This window comes from Macaca nemestrina, chromosome 6, assembly GCF_043159975.1.
Source record: "Macaca nemestrina isolate mMacNem1 chromosome 6, mMacNem.hap1, whole genome shotgun sequence".
NCBI classification, from domain to species: Eukaryota; Metazoa; Chordata; class Mammalia; order Primates; family Cercopithecidae; genus Macaca; species Macaca nemestrina.
Window position 1 is genome coordinate 57,540,225 of NC_092130.1, and position 24,188 is coordinate 57,564,412.

The window sequence follows — 24,188 nt, forward strand, 5'->3', positions numbered from 1 at the left end:
TGCTTCCATCATGAATGGGGCAGAGTTTTGTCCTTACTGGAATACACTTCCTCTGGATATAGATTTGCCTCCCCTGCACACAGTGCTTCTGCCAAAACTATCATCCGTGAACTTACAGGATACTGTATCCACTGTCATGGAACTGACTTCATAGCAAATGATCCCATGCTTGTGGAATTCACTGGGCTTACCACATTCCCCATCATCCTGAACAGCTGGCGTGGTAGAATGATGGAATGGCCTTTTGAAGAATCAGTTACCATGCTAGCTAAGTTGCAATACTTCGCAGGGCTGGGTCAAGTTTCTTCCCAAGGCTATACATGCTCTGAATCAACATATAGTGCATAGCGTTGTTTCTCCCATAACCAGGAGTGATAGGTCCAGGAATCAAGAGGTAGAAATGGGAATACCACCACTCACCTTTACCCCTAGTGCCCCACTAGCAAAATGTTTGCTTCCTGTCCCCAGGACTTTATGCTCTGCTGGCCTCGAGGTCATAGTTCCATAGTGAGGAATGCTTCCACCAGGAGATACAACGATTCTGATTAAATGAAAGCTAAGGCTGTTGCCTAGCCACTTTATGCTCATGTCTTTAAATTTACAGGCAAAGATGGGAATTACTGTGCCATGTATTGCTCTGCTATGTACTGGCTGGGGTGATTGATCCTGCCTACCAAAGGGAAACTGGACTACTACCCCACAATAGAGGTAAGGACCTCCTGTCTGGAATACAGGAGATCCCTTCAAGCACAGTATTAATATTACTGTACCCTGTAATTAAAGTCAGTGAAAAAAACTGCAGCAACCCAATTCAGGCAGGACTACTAATAGCCCAGACCCTTCAGGAATGAAGGTTTGAGTGACCTACCAGGTAAAGAAACACAGCCAGCTGAGGTGCTTGCTGAAGGCAAAGGGAATATGGAATGAGTAGAGGTATTTATAAATACCAGCTATGGCAGGGCGTGGTGGCTCACACGTGTAATCCCAGCACTTTGGCAGGCTGAGGTGAGCAGATCACTTGAGTTCAGGAGTTCCAGACCAGCCTGGTCAATATGGTGAAACCCCAACTCTACTAAAAATACAAAAATTAGCCAGCATGGTGGCACTCACCTGTAATAACAGCTACTCAGGAGGCTGAGGCAGGAGAACTGCTTGAACCTGGGAGGAGGAGGTTGCAGTGAACTGAGATCCCGCCACTGCACTCCAGCCTAGGCGGCAGAGCGAGACTCTTGTTATTCATTCATTCATAAATAATGCCAGCTATGACCACACAACCAGTTACAGAAATTAAGACCGAATTGTCATGAATATTTCCTCATTTTGTTACAAAAATATGTATGTATATATAGTAAACAACTATCTTTGTTTTCTTCTCTCTTTTTTTTTTTTTTTTTTTGAGACGGAGTCTCGCTCTGTCGCCCAGGCTGGAGTGCAGTGGCCAGATCTCAGCTCACTGCAAGCTCCGCCTCCCGGGTTCCCGCCATTCTCCTGTCTCAGCCTCCTGAGTAGCTGGGACTACAGGCGCCCGCCACCTCGCCCGGCTAGTTTTTTGTATTTTTTAGTAGAGACGGGGTTTCACCGTGTTAGCCAGGATGGTCTCGATCTCCTGACCTAGTGATCCGCCCGTCTCGGCCTCCCAAAGTGCTGGGATTACAGGCTTGAGCCACCGCGCCCGGCCGTTTTCTTCTCTCTTAACCCCTTATCATGTAACATATGATGTACTGACTTTATGCCATAATATTTAAGTGTCAACTTTATATCATCGTATTTAAATTATAAGATATCAAGAAGAATAAACATCACTCAAGGATTCTACCTTCTCTTCTGGGGAAGGAGTTAGTGTATTTGGGGTTATAGGATGGATGTATCATGTGAGGTGGAATTATGAAATTGTTGTATCTTTATTTGGAGAATAAAGACAGTATTTGACCTCCAAATTAGAGCTTCCAACATGCGGTCTCACCAATAGTGTGTTAGAGAACCTGCCTCCTCTCACCTCCATCCTCATCATGACTGGTTTTTATCAATCTTTACCATTTTGCCTATTGAATTAAAAAGCAAGCAAGTGGCCGGGCACAGTGGCTCATGCCTGTAATTCCAGTACTTTGGGAGGCCAAGGCGGGTGGATCACCTGAGGTCTGGAGTTCAAGACCAGCCTGGCCAACATGGTGAAACCTCATCTCTACTACTCTACTAAAAATACAAAAATTAGCCAGGTGTGGTGGTGTCCACCTGTAATCCCAGCTACTCAGGAGGCTGAGGCATGAGAATCACTTGAACCCGGGAGGTGGAGGTTGCAAGTGAGTAGAGACCGTGCCATTGCGCTCTAGCCTGGGCGACAGAGCGAGATTCAGTCTCAAAAAATAAATAAATAAAAATAAATAAAAAGCAAGCAAACAAACCTTATTTTACTTTGCCTTTCTGTAATTAAGTATGGTTTAAGGAAATGTGTATGAATACCAAGTTGACAGGGAATAGGCTTCTCATGGTTAATTTTATGTGACAACTTCAGTAGGCCACAGGGTGCCCCGATAATTTGGTCAAACATTTCAAACTAAGCACCTGTGAAATGGTACTTCAGAACCTGCTCTACCCACAGTCTTCTACTTAGTAAACAATGCCATCATTCTGAAACTGCCTTTGCAAAATTATGACTGAGACAGTGAAAGAGATCTAACCTAATTGACTCCCATCTTGCTTCCAACCTCCAAGCTGTCCTTGTTTATTCCTGAGTGTAGACTGAACTAACTTTGGGAGGAACTCAGTCTACAGTTTATAGTTCAAAACAAAGACGATAACAGCCCTTTCCCAAAGCAAACCTCTTTCTTGCCTGGGGACTATACTGCCTTTGTAGGACTAAGAAATTAGCCACAAGACTAGAAATTATGGTTTAGGAGCCATGCAGCTGGAGGCTGCAAGAATCTGCCCTCCCTAAGCTGCTCCTAAGATCAATGCTTAAGATATTCTGCACACCCTGCACTTGATAGATCAGCTGGCACCACCCACACTGATAAACTGGTTCATCTGATCTTGTGGTCTCCACCCAGGAACTGACTCAGGGCAAGAAGACAGTTCTGACTCCCTATGACTTCATCTCTGACCTGACCAATCAGCACTCCTGGCTCACTGGCTCCTCCCCACCCACTAAGCTGTCCTTAAAACTCATCACTGAATGTTTGGGGAGACTGATTTGAGAAATACTAAAACTCTAGTTTCCTGCACAGCAGGCTCTTCGTGAATTACTCTTTCTCTATTGCAGTTCCCCTGTCTTGATAAATCGGCTCAGCCTAGGCAGCAGGCAGGGTGAACCCACTGGGTGGTTAAAATTCTTCCCTTTGTTCAGGTTAAAAACCTTGGGAGTCACCCTTGTTCCTCACTTTTTCTCATGCCCCAAATCTAATCCATCAGTGGATCCTATTGCCTCAATTACCAAGAGCTATCCAGAATCCAACTATCTTCCAACACTTCCTTCCACAGAACTAACTGTTCTAAGCCCTCATCATCTTTCACTTGGGATACTACAGTAGCTTCCTAACTGAGCTTCCTATCTGCACCACTCTTCCTATAGTTTATTCTCCACATTAAAATGGGAGTAATTCTTTTAAGACATGACTCATGTAACCAGTAGGTAAGCTCCACAAAGGCAGGGATTTTCATTTATATTTTTTGCTACTGTGTCCTTGGCATCTAGAAGAGTTCCTGGCACATGGTTGGTGATCAATAAATACTGAATCACATCGCTCCTCTGCCTCCTACTTCTCAAAGTAAAAGCCACCATGGGCTGGGTACAGTGCCTCATGCTTGTAATCCCAAAACTTTGGGAGACCAAGGTGGGATGATCTCTTGAGCATAGGACTTTGAGACTAGCCTTGGCAACAAAGTGAGACCCCTCCTCTACAAAAAATAAAAAATTAGCCAGGTGTGGTAGCATGCATCCATGGTCCCAGCTGCTTGGGAGGCTGAGGCAGGAGGATCACTTGAGCCTGAGATGTTAAGGCTGCGGCAAGTCATGACTGCACCAATACACTCCAGCTTGGGTCACAAAGTGAGACCTTGTCTCCTTCCCCTTCAAAAAGAAAAAAGAAAAAAGAAAAGCCAACGTCCTTATCACTGCCTAACAGACCTATGCCCTGCCCTACCACCCTACCATTCCATTTCCCATTATTTCCCCCACCACACTATATATGACCTTATCTCTTATCACTCTCTATTTTCCTACTCCATTCCAAATCCACTGGATCCTTTCTACTCTTAAAACACATTATGCACACTCCCACTTCATGTTCCTTGCACATACTGTTCCTTCTGCCTAAAAAACACTTCCCTTGGATAACCTCATGACTCACCCCCTCACCTCCTTCACGTCTGGGTTCTAATGTTGCCTTTCCAGGGAAGGCTTCTCTGATGATCCCCCAGCACTCTTTATCTATCTTCCTTTGTTTCTTTTTCTCCATAGTGCTTACAACTATCTAAGATACTACATTTAATTTAATTATCATGTTTACTCTTACTCTCCCCCAACTAGAATGCAAGCTCCTTGAAGGTAGAGAATTTTGATTCTTTTTTTCGTTACTGTATCCCCAGAGGGAGATAAGTGTGCCTGCCACTTAATAGGTAGATAAATATTTGTTAAGTAGATGACTTGTTTTCATTTTCTCTTGACATTGTAAAGCATGCTACAATGAACAACTTTATATGTATATCTTTATGAATTTATGGATATAGACTAAAAAGTGGGAAGGTTGTTTCAAAGGGTATATAAATATCTTATCTAATATATACTGCCAAATTGGCCTCCAAAATACAGCTTCCAACTTTCAGTTTCACCAATAGTGTGTTAGAGAACCTGTCTCCTCTCACCTCCATCCTCAACAGGACTGATTTTTATCAATCTGTTCCATTTTGCCTATTGAATTAAAAAAAAAAACACATGCCTTGTTTTACACTGGGTTTCTTTAATTACTGGTGAAACTGACTATCTTTTCTTCCTTTCTTTCTCTTTTTTTTTTTTTTTTTTTTTTTTGAGACAGAGTCTTGCTCTGTTGCCCAGGCTGGAGTGCAGTGGCGCAATCTCAGCTCACTGCAAGCTCCGCCTCCCGGGTTCACGCCATTCTCCTGCCTCAGCCTCCCCAGTAGCTGGGACTACAGGCGCTCACCACCATGTACTTTAGTAGAGTGGGGTTTAGTAGAGACGGGGTTTCACCTTGTTAGCCAGGATGGTCTCGATCTCCTGACCTCGTGATCTGCCCGCCTCGGCCTCCCAAAGTGTTGGGGTTACAGGCATGAGCCACTGAGCCCGGCCTCTTTCTTTTGTCACTTGTACCCCGAATGTTTCTCTCCTCTTAACAAAACCAAACAAAAAACCACTCTCTACTCGTGACTGCTTCCAGACCATACTTTTAGCTGGGATCTTCAGTCCCTCCGCAACCACTCAACCCAACTCTTCAAGCTCCAACCCCAGTATGTGTCCCTCCTTATCAACCATCCACACTTCTTACACTTCCCCATACAATTCCCTGAGCCTAAAATGATTCCCCTCCCTTTCTCAAACTGGCAAACTTCCACTCAGCCTTCCAGAGTGAGCTTTCATGTCAGCGGTCCCTGCCCTGCAACACCAATGCAACCACTGGGAATGGGAGGCACAGAATAAGTAACCACAGAAATGAATTTTTGCTCTATCTATGTAACCTCAATAATCAGATGAATTTCCATTAGCAAGAAATGGAGAAAAGGGTGAGGATGTAGAGAAAAGAGCTTACAGTTTATGAAACAGTCCCTACTAAGAAAAGGCAGCTGGTGAGACTCAATTCACATATTGGCTGTTCCTTAGAATGAGAATTATAAAATCAACGAGAAGAGAGGAATAGCATATTTCAAATACCAACTCACTCTCCTCAAAAAAGAAGAAAAAAAGCAACTGAAAAGGGATACCACATTGCGCGTTTCAAATATGCCCAATCTAATCATCAGAATTTAACCAGCAAATTACATGGGATCTGAGAGGGCTTTTAGCTTTGTGGAAGGTTTTCTGCTCCTTCTAAAGTTTTCAGGAAGGTTTAAAAAAAATCCTCTGAGAGTTTTCCCAAATCAAACGAAATAGCAAATGAAGTGAGGCAATGGTCCCGTACTCATGGAATTCACTGCTTACCATATTCCCCATCATCCTGGAACAGCTGGTGTGGTAGAATGATGGAATGGCCTTTTGAAGACTCAGTTACAGTGCTGAATTGTAATGCTTCACAGGGCTGGGTCAAGTTTCTTTTTTTGGGAGGGGTGGTAAACAAAGTCTCGCTCTGTCACCCAGGCTGAAGTACAGTGGCAGGATCTCGGCTCACTGCCAACTCTACCTCCCAGATTCAAGCAATTCTCATGCCTCAGCCTCCCAAGTAGCTGGGATTACAGGGGCACACCACCATGCTGGCTAGTTTTTGTATTTTTAGTAGAGACAGGGTTTCACCATGTTGGCCAGGCTGGTCTCAAACTCCTGACCTTAAGTGATCTAACCACCTTGGCCTCCGAAAGTGCTGGGATTATAGGCATGAGCCACCGCACCCGGCCTCAAGTTTCTTTCTCTTGCATTTATTTATTAGATTGGGAACGTAAAGTAAGCGGTAAAAAGATCCCACCTGAGTGAAACTAAAATTAACTCTCAGTTACTATGAGATGACATTTTCCTACTAGACAGATAATTAAATAATTCAGCTTTTTAAAATTTTCTTGGCTGGACGCAGTGGCTCATGCCTGTAATCCCAGCACTTTGGGAGGCAGAGGGGGTGGATCACAAGGTCAGGAGATCAAGACCATCCTGGCTAACACAGTGAAACCCCATCTCTACTAAAAATACAAAAAATTAGCCGGGCATGGCGGCGGGCTCCTGTAGTCCTAGTTACTTGGGAGGCTGAGGCAGGAGAATGGTGTGAACCTGGGAGGCGGAGCTTGCAGTGAGCTGAGATCGTGCCACTGCACTCCAGCCTGGGCAACACAGCGAGACTGTCTCCAAAAAAAAAAAAAAATTCTTTCACTCTTTAAAAATTGTTAAAAATGTAGTATGCACCTCTCACTGGTAGTGCCCCTTCACCTCCTACAAGGCTAATCTGATTCTACAAATGAAATAAAAGATAGAGCAAGACTTCTTTCAATGTTTAGAGTGGCCCAAAGATAACAAACACAGCCTATGAGCTAGGACCATGAGCCAGGAACTTCGGGGAACTTACACACGTAAAGCACATCAATGGTTAGTCTATATCTTACGTTAATTATGAGAACTAAACTCTGATTTTTTTTATCTTGCCCAAATTCCTATCTAAGCGGTCTGGGGAGTCACACCCACAGATGGGTTTTATTTAATCCTATATAGCATGATTTACTTTCCAACCTGACTCTGGCATAACATTAGGAGACAAAAGAAGAACATCAAAATATTTTACCCTGAAACATGTTTCTTTGCCATATTTTGAAATGGCCCTGCAAAGCCGTTCTTTGTGGGGGAAAATTTACATCTGTAAAGAATATTAACATAGCTAGAAGATCTTTTTCTTCCAGACCCTCCCAATCCTAAAGAGATTAACTAAGAACTGAATAGGAAACATTTGTCACCTATTGTCTCTAAGGGCAGCCACTATTAGACTTTAGAAGAACTTTGGTCTCTACAATCTTTGTCTTAACCTGAACATTCCTTTTCTATCTATCCCAGGTTTTTAGGCAAATTCAACCAGAAAACGTTTAAATTCACCTATAGCCTGGAAGCTCCCGGCTTTGAGTTGTTCCACCTTTCTGACAAACCAATGTATTTCTTAAATGTATTTGAAGTCTCATGCCTCTCTAAAATGTATAAAACCAAGCTGCACCCTGACCACCTTGGGCACATGTTCTCAGGACCTCCCAAGGGCTATGTTACGGGCCACGGTCACTCATATTTGGCTCAGAATAAATATCCTCAAATATTTTACACAGTTCGACTCTTTTCATCAACAATTATTATTATTTATTATTTGAGACAGTGTCTTGCTCTGCCACCCGGGCTAGGGTGCAGTAGAGTGATCATGGCTCACTGTAGCCTTAACCTCCTGGGGTCAAGCAATCCTCCCACCTCAGCCTCTCCAGTAGGGACCATAGGTACATACCACTAGGCCTAGCTAATTTTTTAAATTATTTGTAGAGGCGAGTTCTCACTACGTTGCCCAGGCTACTCCTCAAATTCCTGGGCTCAAGGGATCCTCCCACCTTGGCCTTCCAAAGTGCTGGGATCACAGGCATGAGCTACCACACCCAGCCAAATTTTTTTTGTTGGGGAAACAAGGTCTCCATATGTTATGCAGTCTAGTCTCCAACTCCTGGGCTCAAGTCTGCTTTGGCCTCCTGAGTACCTGAGACTGAAGGCATGAGCCATTAACTTTTTCCCTTCCCTAAATCTCTTAAGGTAAGACTAACATAAGCAGGTCTCATTCATTCATTTATTCAAATGCAAATGATTACAATATCCAGGCAAATGATTACAATATCCAGGCATGATACCTAGAAATAAATGGCATTAAAACAGACAAGTCAGGCTGGGCCTGGTAGCTCACTCCTGTAATTCTAGCATTTTGGGAGGCAGAGGCGGGTGGATAACTTAAGTCTGAGAGTTCAAGACTAGCCTGGGCAACATGGTGAAACCCTCTCTGTACCAAAAATACAATAATTAGCCAGGCGTGGTGGTAGGCACCTGTAGTCCCAGCTACTGAAATAGTGAGACATTTAAAATAATAAATACAATTTTATAAACTGTCTTATTCACAGAAAGAAATGAAAATGATTCTTAACCATATAAAAAGATGTTCAACTTGATTCCTAATTCATAAAATCATGAATGACATTAAGAATTACATTGTGGGCCGGGCGCGGTGGCTCAAGCCTGTAATCCCAGCACTTTGGGAGGCCGAGGCGGGCGGATCACAAGGTCAGGAGATCGAGACCACAGTGAAACCCCGTCTCTACTAAAAATACAAAAAATTAGCCGGGCGCAGTGGCGGGCGCCTGTAGTCCCAGCTACTCAGGAGGCTGAGGCAGGAGAATGGCGGGAACCCGGGAGGCGGAGCTTGCAGTGAGCCGAGATCGCGCCACTGCACTCCAGCCTGGGCAACAGCGTGAGACTCCGTCTCAAAAAAAAAAAAAAAAAAAAAAAAAAGAATTACATTGTGATACTACTGTTCACCTATCAGATTGGCATAAATCCAAGAGCCTGAGAACACTCAGTTGGCAAGCGTATGAGGAAGGATATACTCTCATAAACTGCTACAGTAATGCATAATACCACAGTTCCTATGGATGGGAATTTGACGACATCAGCTAACATTAAACATGCATTTAATTTTTGGTCCAGTAACCACTGCTAGAAATGTATTCTAAAGACTCACTGACAAAAATACAAAAAGACATACACACAGGCTATTGATTGAAGACAAAGGAGAACAATTCAGATACAGGCTTTACCTTGTTTGAGTATACTTTGCTTTAATATGCTTTGCAGATACTGCATTTATTACAAATTAAAGTTTTGCCATGATCCTGCATCGAGCAAGCCTATCGGCGGCATTTTTCCAACAGCATGTGCTCACTTCGTGTCTCTGTGTCACAGTTTTGTAATTCTCCTAGTATTTTGAAAACTTTTCCATTATTATTTTATCTGTTATGGTGACTTGTGATCAGTGATCTTACATGTTACTACAGTAATTGTTTTGGAGTTCCACAAGCCACACCTATTAAAAGATGGCAAACTCAATAAATGGTGCTGGCTATCCACAATAGCAAAGACATGGAATCAATCTAAATACCCATCAAAGGGGCTGGGCGAGGAGGCTCACGCCTGTAATCCCAGGGCTTTGGGAGGCCAAGGCGGGTGGATCACAAGGTCAAGAGATCGAGACCATCCTGGCCAACATGGTGACACCTCGTCTCTACTAAAAATACAAAAAATTAGCTGGGTGTGGTGGCGCACACCTGTAGTCCCAGCTACTTGAGAGGCTGAAGCAGAAGAATCACTAGAACCCTGGAGGTGGACGTTGTGGTGAGCCAAGATCGTGCCACTGCACTCCAGCCTGGGTAGCAGAGCAAGACTCCATCTCAAAATTAAAAAAAAAAAAAAATACCCATCAAAGGAAGACTGAATAAAGAAAAGGTGGTACATACACACCATGGAATACTATGCAGCCATGAAAAAGAATGAGAGACTGTCCTTTGCGGGAACATGGATGGAGATGGAGGCCATTATCGTTAGCAAACTAACGCAGGAAAAGAAACCAAATACCACATGTTCTCACTTATAAGTGGGAGCTAAATGATGAGAATGCATGGACACATGGAGGGGAACAACAGACACTGGGGCCTAATGGAGGGTGGAAGATGAGAGGAGAAAGAGGATCACAAAAAATAACTATCAGGTACTAGGTTTAGTACCTGGATGATGAGATAATCTGCACTTAATCTTAGCCAAAAGGCCAAGAAGCGATGATGAGGAGATAATCTGTACACCAAACCACTGTGATATGAGTTGACCTACATAACAAACAGGCATATGTACCTCTGAACCTAAAAAAAAAAAAAGGTTAAAAAATAAATAAGTAAATGGTGAAGGGATAAATGGTAGCCATATGTAGAAGATGGAAACTGAACCCCTTCCTTACACCATACACAAAAATAAACTCAGGTCGGGTGCAGTGACTCATGCCTGTAATCCCAGCACTTCGGGAGGCTGAGGCAGGCAGATCACCTGAGGTCAGGAGTTCGAGACCAGCCTGACCAATATGGTGAAACCCTGTCTCTAATAAAAATACAGAAATTAGCCGGGTGTGGTGGCACATGCCTGTAATCCCAGCTACTCGGGAGGCTGAGACGGGGAATCACTTGAATCTGGGAAGTGGAGGTTGCAGTGAGCTGAGACAGCGCCATTGCACTCCAACCTGGGAAAGAAGAGTGAAACTCCTGCTCAAAAAAAAAAAAAAAAAAATTATTAATTAAATAAAAAAAATTAAACTCAATATGGATTAAAGATTTAAATGTAAAACCTAAAATTATAAAACCCCTAATGATAACCCTAAGAAATACCATTCTGGACGTAGGCCCCTGCAAAGATTTCATGACAAAAATGTCAAAAGCAATTGCAACAAAAACAAAAATTGACAAATGGGACCTAATTAAACTAAAGAGCTTCTGCACAGCAAAAGAAACTATCAGAGTAAACAGACAACCTACAGAATGGAGAAAATATTTGCAAATTATGCATGTGACAAAGGTCTAACATCCAGAATCTATAAGGAACTTAAAACGAATTTACAAGCAAAGACCAAACAACCCCATTAAAACGTGGGCAAAGGACATGAACAAACACTTTTCTTTTTTTTTTTGAGACAGAGTTTCGCTCTTATTGCCCAGGCTGGAGTGCAACAGTACGGTCTCTGCTCACCACACCCTCCACCTCCTGGCTTCAAGAGATTCTCCTGCCTCAGCCTCCAGAATAGCTGGGATTACAGGCATGCACCATCACGCCTAGCTAATTTTGTATTTTTAGTAGAGACGGGGTTTCACCACCTTGGTCAGGCTGGTCTCGAACTCCCAACCTCAGGTGATCCGCCAACCTCGGCCTCCCAAAGTGCTGGGATTATAGGCATGAGCCACTGCACCTGGCCAAAAGGTGAAGATTTCTTGGAACTGTGGTGCCACCCATGTTTTTGTTTTGAGACAAAGTTGTCGCCCAGGCTGGAGTGCAGTGGTGGCATCTCAGCTCACTGAAACCTCCGCCTTCTGGGTTCAAGCAATTCTCTGCCTCAACCTCCCAAGTACCTGGGATTACAGGCGCCTGCCAACACACTAGGCTAATTTTTGTACTTTTAGTAGAGACGGGGTTTCATCATCTTGGTCAGGCTGGTCTTGAACTCCTGACCTCGTGATCCACCCACCTTGGCTTCCCAAAGTGCTGGGATTACAGGCGTGAGCCACCACGCCTGTACCAACACTTTTCAAAAGAAGACAAACAGGCCAAACGTGGTGGCTCATGCCTATAATCCCAACACTTTGGGAGGCCGAGGTGGGTGGATCACCTGAGGTCAGGAGTTCGAGGCCAGCCTGGCCAACATGGTGAAACCCCGTCTCTACTAAAAATGCATAAATTAGCTGGGTGTGGCGGTGGGCACCTGTAGTCCCAGGTACTCGGGAGGTTGAGGCAGATGAATTGCTCCTGGAAAGTGGAGACTGCAGTGAGCCAAGATGGCACCACTGCACTCCAGCCTAGGCAACAGAGCAAGACTCTGTCCCAGAAAAAACAAACAAACAAACAAAAGATAAACAAGCAGCCAACAAGCATATGAGCAGATGCTTAACATCACTGATCAGTAGAAAATGCAAATCAAAACAACAATGACATATCATCTCACATGTTTCAGAATAGCTATTATTAAAAAGTCAAAAAATAACATATGCAGGCTGTTCTGCCTATGGAGGAGCCATTCTTTATTCCTTTACTTTCTTAATAAACTTGGTTTTACTTTCCTCTATGGATTCGCTTCTTACTATTTCTTGTGTGAGATCAAGAACCCTCTCTTGGGAGTCTGGATCAAGACCCCTTTCTGGTAACATCTTTGTGACAACCATGAAGGAAAGATACTGAGGAGACCCTTGACCCAAAGGAAATAGACAGCAGCACCAATTGGAAGACTTTGGAGTCAAGGAAACTTTTCTTTTGAGCTATTTACAGCTTTTAATAAGTAACAGACCAGGTGCAGTGGCTCATGCCTGTATTCCCAGCACTTCGGGAGGCCGAGGTAGGCAGATCACCTGAGGTCAGGAGTTCAAAACCAGCCTGGCCAACATGGTCTCTACTAAAAATGCAAAAATTAGCCATGCATGGCGGTGGGCACCTGTAATCCCAGCTACTGGGGAGGCTGAGGCATGAGAACTGTTTGAACCTGGGAGGCAGAGGTTGCAGTGCGCCGAGATGGCACCACTGCACTCCAGCCTGGGTGACTCTGTCTCAAAAAAAAAAAAAAAGGACAAAGAACTACCATTTGACCCAGCATTCCAATTATTGGGTACATACCCTAAGAAAATAAATCATTCTACCATAAAGACACAGGCACATGTATGTTCATCGCAGCACTATTCACAGCAGCAAAAACATGAAATCAACCTAATTGCCCATCAGCAGTAGACTGGATAAAGAAATCTTGGTACATATACACCATGGAATACTGTGCAGCCATAAAGAATTACAAGATCATGTCCTTTGTGGCAACATGGATGGAGCTGGGGGCCATTAACCTAAGCAAACACATACAGAAACAGAAAACCAAATATTGTACATTCTCACTTAGAAGTGAGCTTTCAAGGGAGCTAAACAACAAGAGCACATGGATACAGAAGGGAACAACAGACACCAGGGATTACTTGCAGGTGGAGGGAGGGAGAAGGGAGAAGATCAAAAACCTACCTGGGTACTATGCCCATTACTTGGGTGATGAAATAATCTGTACACCAAATTCCCATAAAATGCAATTTACCCATATAACAAACCTGCACATGTACCCCTGAACCTAAAATAAGTAAATAAATAAATAAAAGATGGCAAATTTAACTGACAAATGTTGTGTGCTTGGGCTGTTCCACAGACCAGCAATGCCCTGTCTCTCTCCCTCTCCTTAGGCCTCACTATTCCTTAGGACAAACAATATTGAAATTAGGTAAATTAATAACCCTACAATGGACTCATGATAAAACTTAAATGGGTGAGAAGTTGTTTCTTAAGGAAGGGCAAAGAAGTGGTTTCTTGAGATGGAAACTACTCCTAATGAAGAGGCTGTGAACACTGTTGAAATGACAACAAACGATATAAAACATTACGCAGACTTAGCTGATAAAGCAGCAGCAACATTTGACAGGGCTGATTCCAACTATTTTTTAATAGAGACTGGGTCTCGTGAGGTTGCCCAGGCTGGTCTCAAACTCCTGGACTCAAGCAACTCTCCTGCCTTGGCCTCCCTAAGTGCTAGGGTTACAAGTTAGAGCCACCATGCCCGGATACCTGAAACCAATTTTGAAAGAATTTCTGAGGGTAAAATACTATCAAACAGCATCACATGCTACAGAGAAATCTTTCACGAAAGAAAGAGTCAATTGATAGGGCAAACTTAACTGTCTTAGGAAATTGGCACAGTCGGCTGGGCGTGGTGGCTCACGCCTGTAATCCCAGCACTTTGGGAGGCTGAGGCGGGCAGAACACGAGGTCAGGAGTTCGAGACCAGCCTGGCCAACATGGTGAAACCCTGTCTCTACTAAAAATACAAAAATTAGCCAAGCATAGTGGCGTGCACCTGTAGTCCCAGCTACTCGGGAGGCTGAGGCAGGAGAAATCTCTTGAACCCAGGAGGCAGAGGTTGTGGTGAGCTGAGATTACGCCACTGCACTCCAGCCTGAGCAACAGAGTGAGACTCTGCGCCTGCCCCTCCTCCAAAAAAGGAAAAGAAATTGGCACAGTCATAACCTTTAGCAACCACCACCCTGATCAGTCAGCAGCCATCAACATCAAGGCAAACAAAGCTTCCAGCTCAATGAAGGCTCAGATGATCATTAGAGTTTTCAGCAATAAAATACTTTTCAATTAAGGTATGAACATTTTTAAAGACATAATGCTATTGCACACTTAAACTATAGTGTAGTGTAAACATTTATATGCACTATGAAACCAAAAAATTAGTGTGACTTGCTTTATTAAGATAATCACTTTACTGCAGTGGTCTGGAACCAAACTCACAATCTCTCTGAGGTATATCTGTATGGAAAAGAATGATACATCTTCATATATGTCCCTGTGCAGCGATCTCCAGGATATATCATTAAGTAAAAAAAGCAAGTTGAAATCAAATGTTTTAGTATACTACTGTTTAATAAAAGGAGTGGGGACACAAATATATTAGTATGTGTTTATATTTTTTTCAATGGAAGGATAAGCCATAAGATTTTTTTTTTACATAGATAACACTAGGATTATTTTTCCAGGCATCTTTTGATCCCAGAAATCTGCTAGCAGTGAGACCTTCTATATACAGAAGAAAAAATAATTCCCTTTCATCAGTGTAGTGCTGGGGACAGCCTCATACCACTTTTTTTTTAAATAGTAATCGATGAGAGCAGAAGGTAACAGAGTGAGGACAAAAACATGCTGAATTTCAGCAGATAAACTCAATGCAGTGTATTTGATTTAGAATTATGACTATGCTTCACACAAATACAAAACAAAATTAGATTTTTTAAAATTCCTAAAAATACAAAATACAAGACTGGGTACCTAGTTTAAGTACAGAACCAATCCAAGTGATTTTAAAACCAGTCATTTGATTGTACACTCGTAATGGAACAGGCTGAAGAACAAAATAACTTATTTGGTTTATTTCCAAGTTCTTAAGGCAGGTGCAGTGGCTCAAGCCTGTAATTCCAGCACTTTGGGAGGCTGAGGCGGTAGGACTGCTTCAGGCTAGGAGTTCAAGGCCTGCCTGGGCAACACTGCAAGACCCCTACCTGTATGAAAAAAATGTTTAAAGAATACATAAATTTGAAAATAACATCTAAAAAAAAGTTGAAATATGTTTCTAGATCAATGAAAACAAGCTTGCTTGTGCCCTCAAATTTCTAAGTACCATATTTACAAAATTCAATCCTCTTGTGCCTATTCTGATTCTTAAATGAACATACAAGTTTGTTAATGTTCAAGAAGAATGTTTTCAAACTGTATTTCTTGTCCTTAAGGGTAAGGAACATACTGCCAGGCGCAGTGGCTCACGCCTGTAATGCCAGCACTTTGGGAGGCCGGGGGGCAGATCATGAGGTCAGGAGATCGAGACCATCCTGGCTAACAAGGTGAAGCTCCGTCTCTACTAAAAAATACAAAAATTTAGCTGGCCTTGGTGGCAGGTGCCTGTAGTCCCAGCTACTTGGGAGGCTAAGGCAGGAGAAGAGCATGAACCTGGGAGGCGGAGCTTGCAGTGAGCCAAGATCACGCCACTGCATTCCAGGCTGGGCAACAGAGCGAAGACTCCGTCTCAAAAAAAAAAAAAAAAAAAAAAAAAAAGGGAAAGGAACATATTTTACACATGCTTGATTTAATCATTCAACAAATATTTAATGTGGGCTTCTGCTATGAGCCTACCACGAATGAGGCACTGTGCCAGCTATGTCCTTGTTAAACAAAGGTCTCCTTCATCATACATGTTGGTAATGGATGACTGAAGGACGTGGCATGGAATTGTGGTCTTCCTGACATCCTGCTGCCCTTCTGCCACTGTGATGCCTGAAGGGTTTGGTGGCAGGAATGAACTAATCCATTCCCAGCTCCAGAGATGCCTCCTATTTTAACTCTGTCTGGTTAACCTACCCTCCTTGCCATGATGGTTGGTTAAGATAACCCTGGCCTCAGCAAATTGGCACTGGAATTCCTCTGGAATTCTGTGTTGAGAAATCAACTAGGGATAATGAGAAAGAAACTGAAGGGAGACTTATTTGCTCAGGGGTTCTGGGGAGGAAAGTGCCCTTACTATTAAATGCAGCTGGGCGTGGTGGCTCATGCCTACAGTCTCAGTACTTTCAGAGGCTGAGGTGGGTGGATCACTTGAACGCAGAAGTTCAAGACCAGCCTGGGCAACATGGTGAAATTCTGTCTCTAGCAAAAATACAAAATTTGCTGGATGTGATGGCATGCACCTGTAGTCCCAGCTACTTGGGAGGTTGAGGTGGGGGAATCACCTGAGCCTGGGGAGGTCAAGGCTGCAGTGAACTCTGATTCTACCACTGAACTCCAGCCTGGGTGACAGAGTGAAACCCTTTGTCAAAAAAAAAAAAAAAAAAAGCTATTCTAAAACAGAAGAGTCACTCTCAGGTAGCCAGGCTCCCTCACTCAGCGTCTCGGCCTTGTTCCTAAAAATACAAAACAGTAGTGCAGCAAACCACCATGGCACATGTTTACCTATGTAACAAAGCTGCATGTTCTCCACATGTATCCCAGAACTCGAAAACAAAATGTTTAAAAAAAGAAAAGAAAAATATATATATGTGTGTGTGTGTGTATACATATATTAAATAGCACTACAGTAACAATAAAATACACACAAATCACTGTTAATTCCAAGGCAGGGTTTACGTTGTGCATACTTTAAAACAAACGAAAACAACCAGAAACTGGATGCTACTAAGGTATTGCTAATTTTTGTGGTAATATTTACATGTTGGTTATGCTTTTTAAAAGTCTTTACCTGTCAGGTATACATAGTAAAATATATGCAGATAAAATTACCTTTTGAATTTGCTTGAAAATACTCCAGAATTTTTTTTCAAAGACAGGGACTGAGGGGTAGTGAATGAAAGAATTGTAAAATATTGAAGGTAAGTAATGGGTAAATGATGGTTTATTAAATTGTTCAACTTTTGCAGTTTAAGCCATAAAAGCTTTAAAATAATAATGATCATAATAATATATCACATTATGATCCTGTATATAAGAAGCTGCCTTGTGTACTGAAGAGCATGATACGTTTCTAAGTGTTTATCAAGTAAATCTGTGATAGTATCCAGGTCCCAAGAAGATATATTTGTCTACACATAACACATTCAGTCACGCACGTACTTAAAATGGACTTGAATCTAATTCAACTCTTTGATTTTTACAGCTATAAAAACTGAAGTCTAAGGCTGGGTGTGGTGGCTCTCGCCTGTAATCCCAGCACTTTGGGAGGCTGAGGCATGTGGATCACTTGAGGTCAGGAGTTCAAAGACCAGCCTGGTCAACACGGTGAAACTCCATCTCTACAAAAAATTAGCCAGACATGGTGGCGCGCGCCTGTAGGCCCAGCTACTTGTGAGGTTGAGGCAGGAGAATAGCTTGAACCCAGGAGATGGAGGCTGAAGTAAGCCGAGATCACACCACTGCACTCCAGCCTGGGTGACGCAGGAAGATTTTTGTCTCAAAAAATCAAAAACAAAAACAAAAAATTAAGTCTAATACATTCATACCTTTGTATTGTGACCTAAGTAGTAATTCTAGTTTTGTCATTTTTGTCAACAATGTATCTTAAAATTAAAAATACCAGCCTAAAGTGGCATCCAAGACCTATTATTCTCAGTTCTTAGAATGGACTGTTCTCTGTCCTCAAATTGCAAGGCCACTCAGGAGCATCTGGCACTTTCTTTTTTTTTTTTTTTGAGACGGAGTCTCGCTCTGTCACCCAGGCTGGAGTGCAGCGGCCGGATCTCAGCTCACTGCAAGCTCCGCCTCCCAGGTTCCCGCCATTCTCCTGCCTCAGCCTCCCGAGTAGCTGGGACTACAGGCGTCCGCCACCTCGCCCGGCTAGTTTTTTGTATTTTTTAGTAGAGACGGGGTTTCACCATGTTAACCAGGATGGTCTCGATCTCCTGACCTAGTGATCCGCCCGTCTCGGCCTCCCAAAGTGCTGGGATTACAGGCTTGAGCCACCGCCCCCGGCCCACTTTCTTTCTTTAAAGCATCTTCCACGCTCTCTCTTCCAGCCTCACACTCCTGGCTTTCTTTCTCCCTCTGGCTTCTCGGATGGGACTTCTTTGCTTATTCAAGTTCTAAGGCTTTATCCTTGGCCCTCTCTCTTTCCTCACTCTTTCTCTGTGGGTTTTTTTTTTTTTTAACTTTTATGCTGAATGTCCCCTTAGAGCCATATTTCTAATTCAGACTTCAATCCACCCTAGACTCCAAAATCAAATAGCTATACCCATCACCAAAAACTCAGCGGGTACCCAGATGAAATACCTGCCCCACTTCAGTTCTTATTTGCTTACTGGTACCTGCACCCACAAGGAGTCACCCTGCTGCCGTACATCTGGTCACCAGGTACTGGAGATTCTTGCAGTCATCACTTCCTTTCCATGTTCAAAGCTAAAGTCTTAGTTCTAGCCTTCATCCTCTCCTTTCTGATCATTTGCAAGTGTCTCTTAAATGATGAGTACTTTAGAATCATTGCTACGGTCTGATGGTCTCCCCCAAATTCTTACGCTGAAATTCTAAACCCAATGTGATGGTATTAGATGGTAAGGTCTTTGGGAAGTGATGAGGTCATGGGCAGAGCCCTCATAACTGCGATTAGTAACCTTATAAAATAGGTCCCAGTGAGATCTTTGCCACTTCTACATAACAAGCAGCGATCACCTATAAACCTGGAAATGGGCCCTCACTAGACACTGAATCTGCCAGCACCTTGATCTTGGACTTCCCAGCCTCCAGAACTGTGAGACATAAATTTCAGTGGTTTATAAACTACCTAGTTTATTGTATTTTGTTAAAATAGCCTGAACTGACAGTCATCTTTCTAAATGCAAAATGATTACATGTTACTTCCTTCCTTAAAATTACCCTATGACTTCCCTGTCTGAAGTTAAGGTCCACACTCCCTTATAGCTCTCAAGGGTAGTCAGCTGATCTCTCCCCACCACTCTTACTGCAATCGCTTTGCACAATCCTGAAATTCCAGTCTGCAGCATAACCCTCCACCTAACTCTCTGAGCTGCTACATGCCTCAAGACCACTGGCTCTTCTAGTTTTTCTCCTCCTATGAAGATTACATCACTCATTATTTATTCAACAGACATGTACTGAATTCTGCATTAGTATACAACAGTGGAGATGGATACTACCTAGCCTCAACGAGTTTATAGCTTGGGGACAGAGGATATTAAACAAGTAAGCTATAGGGTAGGGAATGGGACAGAATAATCTCCCCAGGAAGTAACATTTGGGTACATCTGCATTTTCTTACACTATCATCTCCTACTTCTTCACAAACTTATTTAGAAGTGTCCCTCCCCCCGCTTTTTGGGGGGCATATCTGAGTTTTAAAATGGCTTATGAGGTAAGATTTTGTCCTGTATTTCCTCTTTCTAAAATTCACAGTCCTAGCAAAAACCTAACCAGATTTCAAAGTCAGCATTTCCTAAGCACCCCTACCTCAGCACAGCCACCCTACCAGGCCGAACTGACCTCTCCCTCCCTCAGGCCCCTGGATACAAGGCTCCAGTTGACATTGGGGCACCCTAACCTTTCCCAGCCTAGCTCTGAGCAGCTTCTGTATGGGCTGAGAATCCCTAAGGGCAGGAATACCACCCTTCCATCTTTAAATGGCCACCAACACAGTACAGGCACACAGTAAAGCCTTACATGTTTAAAGCGCAAAAATTCATTTTTTAAAGGTAAATTACTTAGTACACTAAGCATAAATTTGTATAAACTTCTTGAATAACAATTGTGCAATATCTGTAAAAACTGTAAAGGGCTGGAAGTACCATTTCTAGTTAAGGTTCTACAGAAATCCTAGTAGTGGGCATAAAAAAGCATGTCCAAGGATGTCTTGGCCATCAGCAGACACTGGGGAAAAAAATTATGGCACATCCTACCATGGTAGAGCCCGTCTCCAGTAGTTAGAAAGAGGAGACAGAACTCTCCATACCAATATTGAAAGATGTCTATAAATTGTAGGATGACAGTTAAAATCTTGCCATGCATTTTTTTAAAAGAAAAAAAAAGTATGTGCTCACAGCACAGGGAAAAAATTCTAAGATACACCCAGACACTTTATTTCTGAGGGAATGAGACTAGAAGCAAAGAGGAGAAACCACCCATTTCTAGCTTAAACTTCCTATTACTGACTTTGTTAGAATGTGATGTAATGTGTTTTAAATTTTATTTTTATTTATTTATTTTGAGATGGAGTCTCACTCTGTCACCTAGGCTGGAGTGCAGTGGCATGATCTTGGCTCTCTGCAACCTCCGCTTCCCAGGCTCAAGCGATTCACCTGTCTCAGACTCCCAAGTAGTCAGGATTACCCGTGCCCGCCACCATGCCTGGCTACTTTTTTTTTTTTTTTTTTAAGTAGAGATGGGGTTTCACCATGTTGGCTAGGCTGGTCTCAGCCTCATGACCTCAAGTGATCCGCCCACCTCAGCCTCCCAAAGTGCTGGGATTACAGCCATGAGCCACCACGCCCAGCCGTTTTAAATTTTAAACACAAACACTGGCTCAGTGGCTCATGCCTATAATCCCAGCACTTTGGAAGGTCAAGGTGGGAGGATCCCTTAAACCTAGGAGTTTGAGACTAATCAGTGCAACATATTGAGATCCCATCTCTACAAAAAATACAAAAATTAGCCAGGTGTGGTGATTTATGCCTGTGCTACTCAAGAGGACAAGGGGGTAGGATCACTTGAGCCCAAGAGTCCAAGGCTGCTGTGAGCTAGGATTGCACCACTGCACTCCAGCCTGGGTGACAGAGCAAGACTCTAGCTCTTAAAAACACACACATTCACACAAACATAATCACTAAAGTAAAAAGGTATTTTTTTACACGAAAGTGTACATTATTTTACCAGCTTCTTATTTAGGAAACTGAAATATTTTTTAAATTTTGGGTTTTTTTGTTTTAAGCTGCTATATTCATAGCTTATTCACTGCTATATTCCCTACACCCAGAATAACAGAGCAGGCACTCAGTAAGTATTTGTTGAATGAAAAACTGCTGTACAATCATAAAATCAGTTGTTCAGAGGGGAAAAGTATCTAATAACTGCTTCACAAACTCACAGACACAAAAAAATCCCTTCAGAAGGTATTTTAGAGCTGGGCGTAGTGGCTAATGCCTGTAATCCCAGCACTTTGGGAGGCCTAGGCAGGTAGATTGCTTGAGCACAGGAGTTCGAGACTAGCCTGGGCAACATGGAGAAACTCTGTCTCTACAAAAAAATTTAAAAATTATCCAAGAGTGGTGGCATGTGCCTGTAGTCCCAGCTACTCCAGAGGCTGAGGTGGGAGGATTACTTGAGCCCAGGAGGCAGAGGTTGCAGTGAGCTGAGATCACCCCACTGCACTCCAGCCTGGGTGACAGAGCAAGACTGTCTCAAAGGAAAAAAAAAAAAAAAGAGAGAGAGATTTTAACAGTTTAGCTCCCAACCTGGATGAGTTAGCATTTTTTTAAGCAAATATTTAAAGAGCGAACTCTTATCACATAAGCAATCTTCAAACTCTCCCGAATTTGTCCAAAAAAGAGCTCCTTCCACATGTTTAATTCACAACCTGAAGTGTGGCACGTGCCTGGTCATAAATACAAATAATAAAAAGATACATAAAGCTTTAGGAGAAAAACACAGCTGGTCTAATAGAAGAAAATCAATAATGGGCAATGAGCCTTAATTATAGTCTATTTCAAAGTGCTTATTTCTGCAGGTAATTAACTTTTAGCTTGAACCAATGAGATCAACTTCATCTTTTCTTTGAAAGTCAACGCCTCTAACAAGCAGCCTTTTTATCTTCAGATCCTAAATGAATGTCCCAAAGATGGTAAGCCCTCTGTGATTGTTGACAGTGCTGATGGGAGAAATGAGATACCTGGGAGAAGGAACAACAAGCAAGGTTTTAGGCTTAAGAGACTTGGATAAAATCTCCAAGAAAAAAAAAAAGCCTTGAACAAACTCGAAGGTTTTTTTTTATTTTTGTTTGTTTTTAAGGAAGATACAGACTACGTAACGAAATGTGAATGCACTTGAAAGAATTATTTAAATAAATAACTGCCACTATAGAACACAGCTCCCTCTCCCTGCATTTTCCTTCCCAAGGAAAGCACTTTAACAACTTGTTTCAGAACACGTGCATCCAGCAGTCTACTCAATTCTAAAAACCCACCGACTTCCTGGACTATTTTTTCAATCACTGTTTTTCATTCTAAATCTTCCTTTAAGAGGGTAATTTAGTCCCAACTAAGAAAACACAAGGGCCCAAACAGACTGTCACCAAATACCAGTAATATTTAGAGGAGGGAGAGGGGTTAAAATATTCTCCATCGAAGTAATGTAACTGGTGTTTAGCAAGTGTGCGATTGATGTAAATAAAGTAACAATCCTTTCAGACTGCCCTGCAATCTTTCTTCAACCCTATCGGTTCTTTAACAACTGGAAGTAAATTCTTCCAAGGTGTACACACACTCAGACATTTCTCCCACTAGCAATGATTGTACAGGAAAGAACGTTCTGAATTCATTGGGAAATCTCCACCAACCATTCACTTAGTAAACGTGTTACTCAAAGGGCCCATGCCCTGGTCTCTGCCCTCCCCTTCACTCTTGAGAGCAGGGGTCCTGTTTCACATTTCTCGGTGACCACACTCCTAGGCATGAAACAGGTGCTCTGCAAGTGATTTTGCCATTTCATGGAACTGCACAACTCAAAAAGCAAAATCTTTGGAAACCATCTAAAATCAATACACGTGTTTAGTTTGGCTAGTAAACAGCTGTAAATTATGATTTAAAAAAAAAAAAAAAAAAGGTTTTCCAGCTGAACGAATGGTACAGAACTTGGAAGCCAGAGTGAACCTGCCGCGAAGCTACTACTGTCTGGACTGAAGAGGCAGCTGTGCCAGAAAGGAACGCAGCCCATCCTGGGCTCCTGAAGGCAGGCGGCGGGGAGAATGGCGAGAGCCGCGTCCGAAGACTGGAGCTCGGCCGGGAGGAGACGGGTTGGACCCCGAGGGGCTAGGGGCGCCCGCAGCCGCCGCGCCCGGGAGGGGCGCCCGTTTCCTTGACAACCGCGCTAGGGCGCAGCCCTTCCTCTGGGCCGGGGGAGGGGAGAGAAAACGAGGGGACCCCCTGCGCCAAAGCGGCGGCGGCCGAGGGTGTCTCCTGGGCGCAGCAGCCGCAGGCCTGGCTCGCGGGGCCCTGTCCGCCCGCGGCCCGCGCCTACCGTGTATCCCCGCTCCAGGTCACTCTCCTCATAGCGAAAGGACGGGATGTAGACCTCCATGGCCGCGCCGGCCAGCCGGCTGAGGGTGAGTTGGGGGCGGGCTCACGGCCGCGGCCGCCGCTCCGCCCACTGCCGGGCCGCCCCGCCTCCCGCCCCGCTGCGCCCGCGGGGCCCTGAGGCTGCGGGCCGGACCCAGGTCCAAGCGCTGACCCGGCCGCTCCCGCGCCTTGGGCGTTCCGGGAGCCGGAAGCGGAGTACGCAGGGCTCCTGGCGCCTGGGTTTCGGGCCTAACGGGCGGTGGAGATCAGCTGGGCCCGAAGGAGGCGGGGCCAGAAAACCTGAGTCTGCAGAAACCGTGTGTGCGCGCCAACGCTCTGGGCGCCGGGACTGGGCCGCACCCTGCGCTCCCTTCCTTGCGGACTCTGGC

General features: G+C 43.7%; 1 protein-coding gene across 13 annotated transcripts in view; it reads right to left on the reverse strand.

The window, feature by feature from the left end:
• The window catches only part of LOC105463142 (sorting nexin 24), a 194,363-nt gene extending 170,389 nt beyond the window's left edge, over positions 1–23,974 (reverse strand). For 11 of the 13 annotated variants that reach the window (XR_011624725.1, XR_011624719.1, XR_011624718.1 and 8 more), the window contains exon 1: positions 23,762–23,974. Coding sequence is in view for 6 of the 13 variants with exons in the window: in XM_011710098.3 (XP_011708400.1) it covers positions 23,762–23,821 (60 nt within the window). In the remaining 7 variants the exon portion in view is untranslated. The remainder of the gene's footprint in view (positions 1–23,761) is intronic. The other 2 variants (XR_011624721.1, XR_011624722.1) reach the window with 2 other exon arrangements.
• Between the last annotated feature and the right edge of the window lie 214 nt (positions 23,975–24,188).